The 14,080-nt window shown below is 30.1% G+C and overlaps 1 protein-coding gene across 1 annotated transcript in view; it reads left to right on the top strand.

Moving 5' to 3' along the window:
• LOC107449679 (inactive pancreatic lipase-related protein 1) overlaps positions 1-14,080 on the top strand; it is a 125,037-nt gene that overhangs the window by 22,146 nt on the left and 88,811 nt on the right. Inside the window, exon 2 of the mRNA XM_043041833.2 lies at positions 283-560. Coding sequence (XP_042897767.1) covers positions 283-560 — 278 coding nt within the window. The remainder of the gene's footprint in view (positions 1-282; positions 561-14,080) is intronic.

The raw sequence follows: 14,080 nt of genomic DNA, 5'->3' as shown, positions 1-14,080 counted from the left end.
AATTATCTTCAATGAATAATTTGAGTCAACGAATTTTTCTGGGGATCTAGAACGTTTCACGATTAATTGATCTCTCTCCCTCTTTATATATGTATTTGCATGTATGCGTTTGTGTGTATGATGTATCTATATTTAGTTTCTTGTATAGTTCTTTTTGCTTAATTTTTACAAGGATTCTAAAAATATACAATAATAGCTGTCATAGCGAAACACCCTGTTCAATAATATTGTGACTTATATTATTAATTGTGAAACTTTCAAATGTAATAATTTTCATTTCAGAGAAGGATAGCCTCTTGACAAGATGTTTTGATCGATGGGGTTGCCTTTCGATTGGTGAACCATTTTTCTCCTCCCTAAGGCCTATAAGTTTATTTCCAATTCATCCGGATGCTCTGGACCCTCAATTCCTTTTGGTAACACGATCTGCTCCAGATATTTTCCAGAAAATACGAGTTGGAAATAATTCGAGCTTTTCACAGTCTTTTTTTGATCCCTTGCGACCCGTCAAGATTATTCTTCATGGTTTTAGAGAAAGTGGATATCAGGACTGGATTAAGGTGGGTCTTATATTTATTGCTTTCTTCACTTTTTTCCTTTAAAAAAATTTGAGTTTAGATGTTTTTTATCAAATGATTAAAAAAATAAACACTGAGTCCTGTAGAAAAATATCCTGAGTGAGTTTATTGTGAATTGTGACCCCATGTTCTATGGTGAGTTTTTATCCTTTTGATGTCTCATATCACTCCTATGAATGTGGAGGTAGAATTTTGGAGCATTGTAAATAAATAAAATAAATAAATAAATAAATAAATAAAAATAACAAATGTGCAAAATTGCAAAAATTTAACTTGTAAAAATTTTTTTTGAATATTTTTTTTCTTAAAAAGTGTATTTGATAAAATATTTTATATCAAACATATTTTTAAAAAAATATTTTAATATTCAATGTTTGATTTTTTAGGAAATTCATTTTTTTTTTGAAGAAATATTTTGAAGCTATTGCTATCTAGCAACAAACATACTTTCACGATAACCTACTAAAATTCGATTTTTTAGAGTGGAATGATATAAAAAAATTCTAACAGGAAAAGATAGGTAGTTTATTGATGTATTTTCCTAGATAGCCTACCACTGATGTTTAAAAATTCTCTATACAGGGAGTTCGAATCTAATTTACGAGCTTCATATTATAGTTTTTTTTTTACAAAGACTTTTTTAAGAGCCATTATTTTGAACTTCAGACAATGTTTGATAGTTTTGTTTTTTGATTGGTTGATTTTTTAATGTTAAAGCAGGGTATTAAAAATGAATAGTATACAAGTTAGAGCTCCTGAAAGAATTTTCTCTCCTTTGTAGAAAGTTTCAAAGTTCAAAGTAATTTCTTTAGAAGATAAATAAAATCTTAAGAGGCTTATCTGAGAAAAGCAACAACAACAAGTTTTATTTATCTAAATTATTTGTACATCGCTTGCCTAGTAATGGGAATGCACACATTTTCACTGGCATTGTTGTTTTTCAGAGTTATGCGCTGTTAAAGTTAGTGAAAATGGGGTTTTTCGCGTTTTCTGCCCTGAAAATCTTGATTAAACAGTGGCTCCCCAATAATTTCTTTACTGAATATTAAAGCACACTAATAGGGCAAGTTTTGTTACCCAGCACTTTCCTAAGTTATAGATGCTTTTAGTAGATATAGCCACTCAAACTTTCAAAAAAATCCAAAATCTAACTTTTTTATTTAGTTTGTCTCAAAACAACTTTGGCACTCAAAACCATCCTAACTATTCCCTATTTTGGCCTATTCCGTCAATCAACCTCAAAACCAATTCCATCTTGTAGGTAAAAGTAGCTACTAACACGTGGTAAGGAAAAATCAGTGGGACCTTGTCCCAATTTCATTCTTGTCCCAATTTCTTCTTGACCATTTTCAGTTTCTTGTCCCATTTAATTATTATCAATAATTATTATAAATAAATTTTTGACAATTATTTATTATTATTTATTTATTATTAATTAATATTAAAAATTTTTTTTGAATGATGATTTTAGGTTTCAAATGAGTAACTTTGCTTTTTCTAGTACATAATAGTTCTAAGAATGGTCTGAAACTTTTTAAATCTAAGCTTTGTTATCCTTTCGTTCAAATAAATTGATAACGAAATAGTTTAGTTAGCTCTTTTCCTCTTTTTATCCTAGTTGTCACCATCCTGCAAAAGAGAAATTGTTGTACATTATTAGATGACTTCATCATCTTATATCATTTATTTTTTCTTATTAGTTTGCATCATACACCATTTATATTTTTATATTGCACACCATTTATATTTTTATATTGCACATCGTTTATTTTATATAATGTGAAATGCTTACCACTACAAGAATAAAGTCTATTTAGTCGCACATATTCTTCTACTAAGTTCTTCAGATAAAGTACAATTGAGCGAATATTTCATTCTTTTTTTACGCTTAGCGTTCAGAAAAAAAGTTAAGATTGTTAAGCCAGTTTAATAATTGAGCAGGAAAATATTTGACGATGAGAATTCGTCACTAACTAGGATCAGATGTTTTCTGTTCTGCTTCCTCGAGTTTCTTTCCCTCTCTTTTTCGAGAATGTTTATACTTGTATAGTTTTTTGCTAACAATTTTTTTAAACCTTTTTGCTCTTGATACATATGGGCCATTCTCAGAAAAAAGTAGGTATTCCTGTCTTAAATTCCTTCGTGTGAAATTTGTAGTATAATTAAATTTTTTATAAATAATATAAATCTGTTATTAACCTTCATGCACTTTATAGAATATATTAAACACATATATAAATAAAAAATTATTAAATGTACTGTTAAAAACATACCCGTAGATGTAATTTACCACATCTTCTGACAGACTTTTCGAGTATCTGAATTAACCCACTAACGTTCAGCCACAAAACTAATTTATACATGGAAAACACACACAGTAAAAAAGAGGTGGTTCATATTTATTTATATTAAGCGGATATTTCTTATCTACTTTCGTCTTAAAAAGTATTAAGCCATGATTCCAGATTCAAGTATGAATATTTATATTTTTAATTTACAATGGCTGAGAGGATTACTTTGCTTTTCAAATTATTTTCTAATAATACAACACTAGTGTTATCACTTTGTTTTGGAAAAAAGGAACTGTCCCTTCTAAAAGGACGCTAGGTACAATTGGATCAACATAATTTTTTTTGTTTAAAACTAATTTCAATAACTCCGAAAAATCGATTAATTTAAATTATCTTTATGTAGTGGTGCTCAAAATAATTATAAATAAAATTTGTTTAAAAAAATAGAAATTTTAAAGTATGTATTTAGGTTTTAAACTTTTAAAAGAAAATTTTTCGCTAGAAATGGCAACTGTTGAACAAATGAATTTTCGGCAACTATGTATCTACTTTTAAGCTTTTGGCTATTTTTTTCTACAGGCAGAAATAAACTTGTCACTCAATTCAATTAGGTTCGCTGATTAAATGATTCGAGACATTTTTAGTTTAAAGAATTTAAAGATTAAATCAGTTATCATTTTCCAAATCTTAGTTTTAGATGGATCAGTGTCTAAAATGCAGAAAACAATGCTTTCGTCACGTCTTTGGACATAATATGTCAACTGATGAAGCATTGTTTACGGATGGGTTGACTTTTATAAATTAACTAGAGCAGCCAATATAACTACAATTTAAGTAGCCTAATTACGCAAAAATTATTTCAACAAGAAGTTAAAAAAATTATACACAGTTTATTACATTTTTATAAACTCGTTTTTGAGAGTATGATGATGGCATTTTGTAAATAGAAATTTTTAGTGCAACACTGATCAGACAAAAATTTTGACTACTCTGAGACTGAAGTTTCTATCGTGTCCTGGACACAGCGATCAAATTTTAACGTCATTTTATCGCCTAATGGAACTTATCGTTAATTAAAATTTTCACCCATCTTATAAATAGACGACTAAAATTTCAGTTGTAATACCTCTGTGTTTGATGACAATGTAAGGTTCATTTTCTGATCGTTATTGTTATATTATCACCAAAATAGTTTATAACAAATCAAAATTTTTACCACTTTTTAACTAGTTAGAATTTTAAATTTTTACCGAAGATTTGAGATGGAAGAATTCAAGTTTCAATGGTCTCCTGTACAGAGCACTAAAAAAAAATGGACCACCCTGAATAATTTTTGATCCAATAATCGGATCTTCACATTCTAGGACTCAATCTTAATGGCCTTGAGGGGGTGACCTCAGATATTTCGAACAAATTAGTGCAGACGATGTTTTAAGTTACGAAATTCGACACAAAAACATACCTTCTCTGAATGCTTTTTTTTGACGGACTCTGATTTCTGACCTCCAAAATATAGGGGGTAGCCACAATTTGGGAAATATGGTCCAAACAGTTTGATCAGGAGAACGCTTCTAATTTTAAACCCCTTAATGTTAATTTTACTTTTTGCGTATTTCGTTATATCACGGAAGCTTTTCAAGCGAATTGAAAATTTTTTGCACGCAATTATAAAATTTGTTTACCCAAAGATAATTCTGTACAAAAAATAAATTGTGGAAAGATTCATTATTTTTTTTGATAGTAGTCGTAAAGTTGGCAAATATGATGCTTGAAAGGTGGTGTACAAAGTGGTGTTATATGTATAAGAGCTTTAGAATTATTTCTATGTGGTGGTAGGTAAAACGACTTTACTTTGAAATCAAAAATATACAGGTCTGAAAAATACTTCGCTTTTAGCAAAATATTTTATTGAGTGGAAGCAATTAAAAACCGAAGCTTTCAGAATTTTTGGTAATTTTGCCAACATTTTAAAAGCCTCACCATGAAAGTGCAAGTACAAAGTGGTGTTCTACATGAGCTTTTAAATCATTTATATATAGTGGAATGGAAAATAAGTTAACATGTTGAACACCATAGGGGTCACCGGTGACCGGCAAAGCCAAGATTATTAGGAACACATAATTCGAGGAAATTTTTAATTTTTTTACATTATTATCGTTACTAAAATGGCTTGGAGAAATTAATGCAATACAGAATACACAGAAATAGTTTTATTTATATACACAGATAAGCCAACTTGCTCCGGACAGCGAATAGATATTTTCAAGTGGCAGTTTATTAATTGTGATTCTTGGTTTAATAAATTCAATTTAGTAGATTTTTATCCACCACTATTTCTAAATAATTCGTAGGCTTATATAATTCACCACTTTTTTTCAGATATGTCATATATATCTTTTAAGAAACTAGCAAAATCTGTCTAATATTTGCAAATTTATTTTGCAGTTATTTACCATGTGACCAGACGGGCAAGCCATGTAAAATTAGCGTGGCATGCAACGTGTTAAATGAATAAAAAATAATACATTAAAACATAAACATACCTAACACAAGAATAAATTTTTACAAAAAGCTTACGAAAGCAAAGTTGGCAGGCTTGCATATAAGAACAAAATTCGGTCAACTGGAAAAGATTTCTTTCACAAAGTGAAGTAAGTTGACATTTTTGTAGGTCTTTCATTTATAAAGAAGAAAGGTACAAATCTACCAGTTTCTAATTTTCATGAAAATAAATATATGAGGACTGGTGAGCAACTAAAGGAGTTTGTCTTTGAATTAGCTTACTATATTTGTTATAAGCATGATTGTTTAGATCGTGCAATTATTTGAGAAGTAAGCTTCACTTTGAAATCGTACATATACAAGCCTGCAAATACTTTGCTTTTTGCAAAATATTTTATTGAGTGGAAGCATTTAAAAAACAAAGCTTTCAGAATATTTGGTAACATTTTAAATACCTCACCATGAAAGTGCAGGAACAAAATGGTGTTCTATATGAGCTTTTAAATCATTTATGTGCGGTAGATGGAAAACAAGTTAAATAAATAAAAAAATAATACATTAAAGCATAAACATAGCTAACACAAGAATAAATTTTTGCAAAAAGCTTAGAAAGTTGGCAAACCTACATATAAGTACAAAATTCGGTCAACTGGAAAAGATTTCGTTCACAAAGTGAAGTAAGCTGACATTTTTGTAGGTTTTTCATTTATAAAGAAGAATTGTACAAATCTACCAGTTACTAATTTTCATAAAAATAAATATATCAGGAATGGTGAGCAACTAAAAGAGTTGTTGTTTTTTGCTTGCTGCCTTATTTGTTATAAGCATGATTGTTTAGATCGTGCAATTATTTGAGAAGTTAGCTTCACTTTAAAATCGTGCATATACAAGACTGCAAATACTTCGCTTTTTGCAAAATATTTTATTGAGTGGAAACAATTAAAAAATAAAGCTTTCAGAATTTTTGGTAATTTTGCCAACATTTTAAAAACCTAACCATGAAAGTGCAGGTATAAAATGGTGTTCTATATGAGCTTTTAAATCATTTATGTGTGGTAGATGGAAAACAAGTTAAATAAATAAAAAATAATACATTAAAGCATAAACATAGCCAACACAAGAATAAATTTTTACAAAAAGCTTAGAAAGTTGGCAGGCCTGTATGTAAGTACGAAATTCGATACAACTGGAAATGATTTCTTTCACAAAGTGGAGTAATTGACATTTTTGTAGGTTTTTCATTTATAAAAAAGAAAGGTACAAATCTACCAGTTTCTAACTTTCATAAAAATAAATATATGAGGACTGGTGAGCAACTAAAGGAGTTTGTCTTTGAATCAGTTTACTACATTTGTTATAAGCATGATTGTTTAGATCGTGCAATTATTTGAGAAGTTAGCTTCACTTTGAAATCGTATATATACAAGCCTGCAAATACTTCGCTTTTTGCAAAATATTTTATTGAGTGGAAACAATTAAAAAACAAAGCTTTCAGAATTTTTGGTAATTTTGCCAACATTTTATAAATTTCGCCATGAAAGTGCAGGTACAAAATAGTGTTTTATATGAGCTTTTAAGTCATTTATGTGTGGTAGATGGAAAACAAGTTAAATAAGTAAAAAATAATAAATTAAAGCATAACCATAGCGATCATAAGAATAAATTTTTACAAAAAGCTTAGAAAGTTGGCAGGCCTGTATGTAAGTGCAAAATTCGATACAACTGGAAAAGATTTCTATCACAAAGTGGAGTAACTTGACATTTTTGTATGTTGTTTATTGACAAAGAAAAAAAATTTAAAATTCTACCAGTTCCTAATTTTTATAGAAGTAAGTATATGAGGAATGGTGAACAACTAAAGGAATAATTTTTATCCATTCTGTTCTTTTGTTTGTTATAAGCATGATTGATAAAATCGTGCTATTATTTGAGAAGTTAGCATCCGAGTGAGGTGGTATTTGGTAATTACTGACGAAAATAACTTTTTACTTTGACTGCAAAAGTGTCTAAGTTGATGTTTTTGTATTAATTTAGTTAGCTTTTAACTTATTTAAGACTACTGTTACGAAAACGCAACATTTTGTTCTGAGATAAATGCACTAAATTATCGGGAATTTACGTTCTATACATTGGCATAGTCATTTATTTAGATTTTTTTATTATTTTTTTTTGTTGTTGATTATTTGCTTTAAAATCATAATTTATATTTTCTTTTTTATAAAACATTCGCTAACATTAACTTGGTATTGGAAACACAGGCTAAATAGAACATGCGATAGGATGATAAACAAAATCAGATAAATTACTGCTCAATCACAGCCGACTGAAGACTTCCCGTGTAGTAAATGGTGGCTGGTGCACTTTAAATCTGTCGGGTCACGAAGATTAAACCATAACAAATTATACTTCTGGGGATACTGAGTAGGAGATTGATCGTTCTATAGTTCAGGTCTAAATTATGATCTGTAGATGAATGGACGTATCAATTGGTCTGAGCCATAAATGGGTAGTGAGGTGTGTGTGGCTGAAGTCGTATTCTTGGCCATAGATGGCGCCATTGAAAAGCAAGAAACTCTCCCTCTGCCTTAAATTTCGCTTGATTTCATCAAGCAGGTTTGCTAATATTAGCAAGTGGCATGAGAAACAACAACAACAACTAAATTACTTCGAAATATAAATTGTCGCGAAAGATGGCAAACTCATAATGTATATACTCATATTGATGCGTTGTCACAGGCAAACAGTTGTCTAAAAGGCGATAATTTCCCAGGGGATAGAGCGTTCTCCTCTTAATGAGGCAACACAGGTTCGAATTCCAGTGATGGCTGGCTGATACGAATTTCGCTCCCGGATCGCACAGAGGAGAGTGCTGACGTAAAATATCTTTAGTAATAGACGGATCATGGGTTAGAACCTTCTTGCCATCGGGCTAAAAATCGGAGGTTTTCGCGGTCTTCCTCTCCATGCAACTCAAACGCCTGCTAGTTCTAGCAAAAGGACCTCCACGAAGGATAGTTTGTTTCATTGCTTGATCCCAGAGTTCACTTGTCTTCAGTGTTGGATTCAAAATTACAAGGCTACATGGATATTCATTAACTCAGATGACTTTGACAGAATGACATTGATAAAATAACTAGAGTAGCCAATATGACTACAATTTAAGTAGCCTAATCACGCAGAAATTATTTCAACAAGAAGTTATAAGAAGTGTCAACAAGAAGTTACAAGAAGTGTCAATAAGAAGTTACAAGAAGTCTAAACAAGAAGTTACAAGAAGTCTCAACAAGAAGTTGCAAGGAGTCTCAATAAGAAGTGTCAACAAGAAGTTTCTGATCGTTACTGTTATATTACCACCAAAATAGTTTATAACAAATCAAAATTTTTACCACTTTTTAACTAGTTACAATTTTAAATTTTTACTAAAGATTTGAGATGGAAGAATTCAAGTTTCAATGATGCCCTGTACAGAGCACTAAAAAAATAGACCACCCTGAATAATTTTTGATCTAATGATCGGATCTTCACATTCTAGGACTCTATCTTAATGGTTTTGAGGGGGTAACCTCAGATATGCTAACAAATTAGTGCAGACGATGTTTTAAGTTTCGAAATTCGACACAAAAACATATTTTCTCTGAATGCCTTTTTTCGACGGACTCTGATTTCTGAACTCCAAAANCTTACCGAGTTTTAGAAAAAAGTAACGATTTCATTCGACATTTCCGTTACAAATACTTGTACTTTTTCACAAAAAAAGTAACGAAAGTACAAGTAAAAGTACTAAATTTAAAAAGTAACGAAGTACAAGTAAAAGTACGTACTTTTTACTTGTACCGGCGGTACAAGTAACGAAAGTAAAAGTACTGACATATATGATCGCTACTGTTATATTACCACCAAAATAGTTTATAACAAATCAAAATTTTTACCTCTTTTTAACAAGTTACAATTTTTACTAAAGATTTGAGATGGAAGAATTCAAGTTTCAATGACGCCCTGTACAGAGCACTAAAAAAAATAGACCACCCTGAATAATTTTTGATCTAATGATTGGATCTTCACATTCTAGGACTCTATCTTAATGGTTTTGAGGGGGTGACCTCAGATATGCTAACAAATTAGTGCAGACGATGTTTTAAGTTTCGAAATTCGACACAAAAACATATTTTCTCTGAATGCCTTTTTTCGACGGACTCTGATTTCTGAACTCCAAAATATAGGGGTAGCCACAATCTGGGAAATATGATCCAAATAGTTTGGTCAGAAGAGCTCTCCAAAGTTTGGACCTCTTAATGTTAATTTTACTTTTTGCGTATTTCGCTATACCTCGAAAACTTTTTAAGCGAATTGAAAATTTTTTGCACGCAATAATAAAATTCGTTTGTACAGAGATATTACCATGCGAAATATAACTTTCGGTACATATTTATTACTTTTTATTTTATTTATAAGAGTCGAAAAAATTTTGATTGTAATTTATACAATTATATACATCAGTTTAAAGAATACAAAATGACATGACAAAATATTCTACGCGACAAAATAAAAAAGTTTCGAAAAATCGGTCGAAAAGTTCCTGAGAAATTGAATTTTAAATTTCTGACTTTTTTGTATACCTTACAAATCAAAATTTCTTCGACCATTAAATCAAATACTGAAAAATAATAAATGTTTACAAATTTTTGCACGGAATTATCTTTGGAAAAACGAATTTTATAATTTCGTGCAAATTTTTTTTAATTTGCTTAAAAAGTTTTCGAGACATAGCGAAATACGCAAAAAGGAAAATTAGCTTTAAGGGATCCAAACTTTGGAGCGCTATTTTGAGAAAAATCGGAAACTATTGAGACCATATTTCCCAGATTGCTGCTATCCCCTATATTTTGGGGGTCCGAAATCCAAACCAGTCAAAAAAAGGTAAGTTTATTCAGAGAAAGCATGTTTTCGTGTTTGATTTCGTAGCTTGAAAATTATCGTCTGTATTAATTAGCATATTTGAGGTCACCCCCTCAAGCCATTAAAGAGTTCTAGAACGTGAAGATCCGATTATTAGATCAAAAGTTATTCAGAGTGGTCGGTTTGTTGGCGCACTGTACGCAACAAGCAGAATATATCGTCGATTAATATTTCGATACTTTTTCAAATGGGTAGACAACTTAAATCTCAACTTTATCTCTGCGTCTGTTGAAAATTTTAGGTTCATCTATTATACTATATTTTAACCAAAAGAATTTATCAATGATCAAAGGTTTGGCCACTTTCTGCTTAGCTAGAATGCTCAAATTGTAATTGAAGTTTTGAGCTGGGGGGCAATAAAAGATCCATTCGCTTCCTGATAGCTTAAAACAAAAAATTTTGTCTGTAGGAATGGGGATCAAGTCTCATAATCATATCATAAATCTTTTGCTTATATAACTGAACTAATTTTTACGTATGATTTGAATTATTATATGAATGTAATAATTACTTTATCTAATATATCCCTTACAAATAAATACAAATTAAATGAATGAGTTTTATTCAAAGAATTCAAGCGTGGAAATCAAATTGCTTTTTGTTCCCTAATATTTTATTTACTAGTGAACTGAAGAACTAAAATTTTTGAATAAACTATTTCCGATCAGTGAACTCTATAAAAAGTTCATTAAAAACTTTATTTTGCATGATTTAACATGTTTACGTTATGTTTTTATCAATGTATATCTTTCGATTGTGAAATAAAAACTAATGTGAAATAACCGCTTACAGCATTGTTTTTAAAGTAAACAACTTTCGCTTAATGCATTCTATGTATGCGTATTTTATTTACCCTTGACTTTCAATAGTTTAAATGTCTTCAGATAATTTAATTTTTTGTCTATTTGGATTTAACATTACTTTCCTTATTTTTTTTCTTTCTTTCAATTTGAATTCTTCTTATCTGTTTATTTTTTTCTCTAATTCAGATATCCTTTATTTTGCTAACAATGACTTATTAAATTTTTTTTTTAATTTGAACAAAAGTAATTCGCTTATATTGAGTGCGTTGGATAAATGTTTGTAGCTCTTTCAAGCATAGAAAAAACAAAAGAAAACAAAAGTGAATTATTTTTTTATTGAATAAAATGTTTTTGAAAAGCGTATATATTATTATATTTCGTAAATAAAATGAAACTTATGATTTAATAGTAAAAAATAGAAACTGGTAATGTTTTTGAATAAATTTGAGTAAATTTATTTGTTTAGTCAATTTGTATTCTTTAATAGTATGTAAATGAACAAGTATTAAAATTAATCAAGTTTAAATTAAACAAATGCACTATGAAACTAGAAATAACATTTCTGATATAGAGACTACAAAATTTACTTATTTCTATGTTTAATAAAGCAGAGAATTTAATAGCTAAACACTCAGTATTAGTAAATGATTTGAATATAACAATTACTTGTCACTGATTTAACTGTATTTTGATGTAACTGTATTTTGATTTAACTGTAGACATATGAACTCAGGTAGTTTGTTCACCAGGAAATTACTGCATAAATACCTATTTCAAGTACAAACATAGTTGGCAACTTCTTCAAAATGTTTAAATTGGTATTAAAATTTACGCAACCAAAATCATTAAAATTTTACACTGTTAGCCCTACGACAAAGAGATTTTAATCACTATTTCGCCTACCACTAGAAACATTTTGACTGGAATAAAATTAGCCTTGAACATTTAATCCATACCGGACTTATGGCTACCAGTCCAGTTGTCTTAAAATCATATTGTTCCGTATCGGATTTCATGTTTTTTCTTATCGGATTTCATGTTGTTTATTGTTGAAACCATACATCTTTATCGGATTTATGACTTCATAGCCTTATAATTTTTGACCCAACCTATGTATAATTTTTGACCTAAAAATGTATGAATGGATCAAGTATATTACTTCATTTTATAACCGTCGTTGAACAGCCGTCCCAATTTTATGGGTTTACGATTACTAAACTCCGTAGCCTTGTAATTTTGAACCCAATCCAGAAGACAAGGGAACTCCTGGATCGAGCATTGGGAGAAGTTTGCCTTCGTGGAGGACTTTTTGATGGAGCTAACCCGCATTTGCGTTACATGGAGAGGAGCACCAAGAGAACCTCCCACGGTTAGCCTCACGGAATGGGGACTCTAACCCATGATCCATCTACCACTGATGATATTTCACGTCAGCACTCTGGTCGGTGCAAGCCGGATGCGGAATTCGTATCGACTATGATTCGAACCCTATGATTCGGTTCATTGTAAGGCGAACACTCTATCCCCTGAGCTATCGCGGCTCAGGGGATAGATATTTGGACAAAATTATCTTCGTGGGGAGCTTTTGATGAAGCTAATCCCCATTTAAGTTACAAGAAAAAAATAAACACCGACGGTTAGCCCGATGGCAGAATGTTTTAAACATAGAATTTTTTCTCTCTTCATAATTTAGTTTTTATTGATTTATTAAGTTTGAAAACCAATAAAATAAACTGAAAGATAAAGATATATTTCCAGTTTCAGCGTTTCAAACGCGCTTTAAATTATTCTTTTACGACTCATATTTCCTCTACTTCTTTACCATTAAACTTTATTTTTGTTTGCTTAAGCAAATAAAGCATTTCTGGTAAGAAATTATCTTTTTTTTAATCTTAACTATTTAACTAGTTAGTGATTTATTTCATATCCTTTCAAAAAAAGTGTTATTTTCTTCTATTATTGATATCAGTATATTTTAAGGTGTAGCAATTTCATTTTATAATTTATTTTTTTGTTGATTAATTAAGTTTAGAAACGCATAAATTAGACTAAAAGGTAAAGATATATCTAAAAACAACGTTTGAAAAGCACTTAAAACTAATCTTTAAGAATCATATTTCCTGTATTTTTTAACCATTAAACTTTCTTTTCTTTCTTCTTGCTTGTTAAAACAAAGAAAGCGTTTCCGGTAGGTTATTATTTTAATTTCCTATCCTAACTATCTCCTTAACTAGTTAGTGATTCATTTCATATCCGTTCTCAAAAAGTGTTACTTTCTCCTATTATTATCCGAAGTTAAAATAAACAAAGACTAGACGCCATTATATGTCCTTAAACTACCAATTCAGATTACATTCATAAGGACATTTTGTCAGGTATTTTAATCAATATCCCCATAAAAACAAATTCCAAATGTCGTCAATGTCTCAGCCAAGGTTAAATACCCATTACCTGGTATACAATAAAAATGAAAAGATATTAATTATATTACAACGATAACAATGAAATCAGAATGACTCTGCCCTCTCCAAGACTTCCTGCCGATGTTGATTACAAAAAGTAAGTTTCCTATCTGAATATATGTATTTGAAAAACAAAATTTTCCTCTTTTACAAGAATTGCAGTGCAATGATTCTTTATAGTGAATGAAAGGCAGTTTGGTACGCGTACAACAAAATAAGACAAAAACATTTAATGATTATTTTCCCCTACAAAGAATTGATGAATGAAATATATTACGTAGTTTTTACAACCCTCCCCCACATTCAATGACTCGTAAGATTTGAAGGATATGCCACTTAATAAAAATATCCTTGAATATTAGTATTTCCTCCAGAGAGTTCTTGAAGGACAAACTGACCATCCCCATTTTTCCTCTTTGTAAGATGGCTTTCAATTTGATTACAAATTGCAATTTTGAGATGTTCCCTTTTCTTTAAATCATTATTCT

This window comes from Parasteatoda tepidariorum, chromosome X2 (assembly GCF_043381705.1).
Source record: "Parasteatoda tepidariorum isolate YZ-2023 chromosome X2, CAS_Ptep_4.0, whole genome shotgun sequence".
Classification (NCBI taxonomy): Eukaryota; Metazoa; Arthropoda; class Arachnida; order Araneae; family Theridiidae; genus Parasteatoda; species Parasteatoda tepidariorum.
The sequence above is the reverse complement of the archived record's forward strand: the minus strand, read 5'-3'. Positions and strand labels throughout refer to the sequence as shown.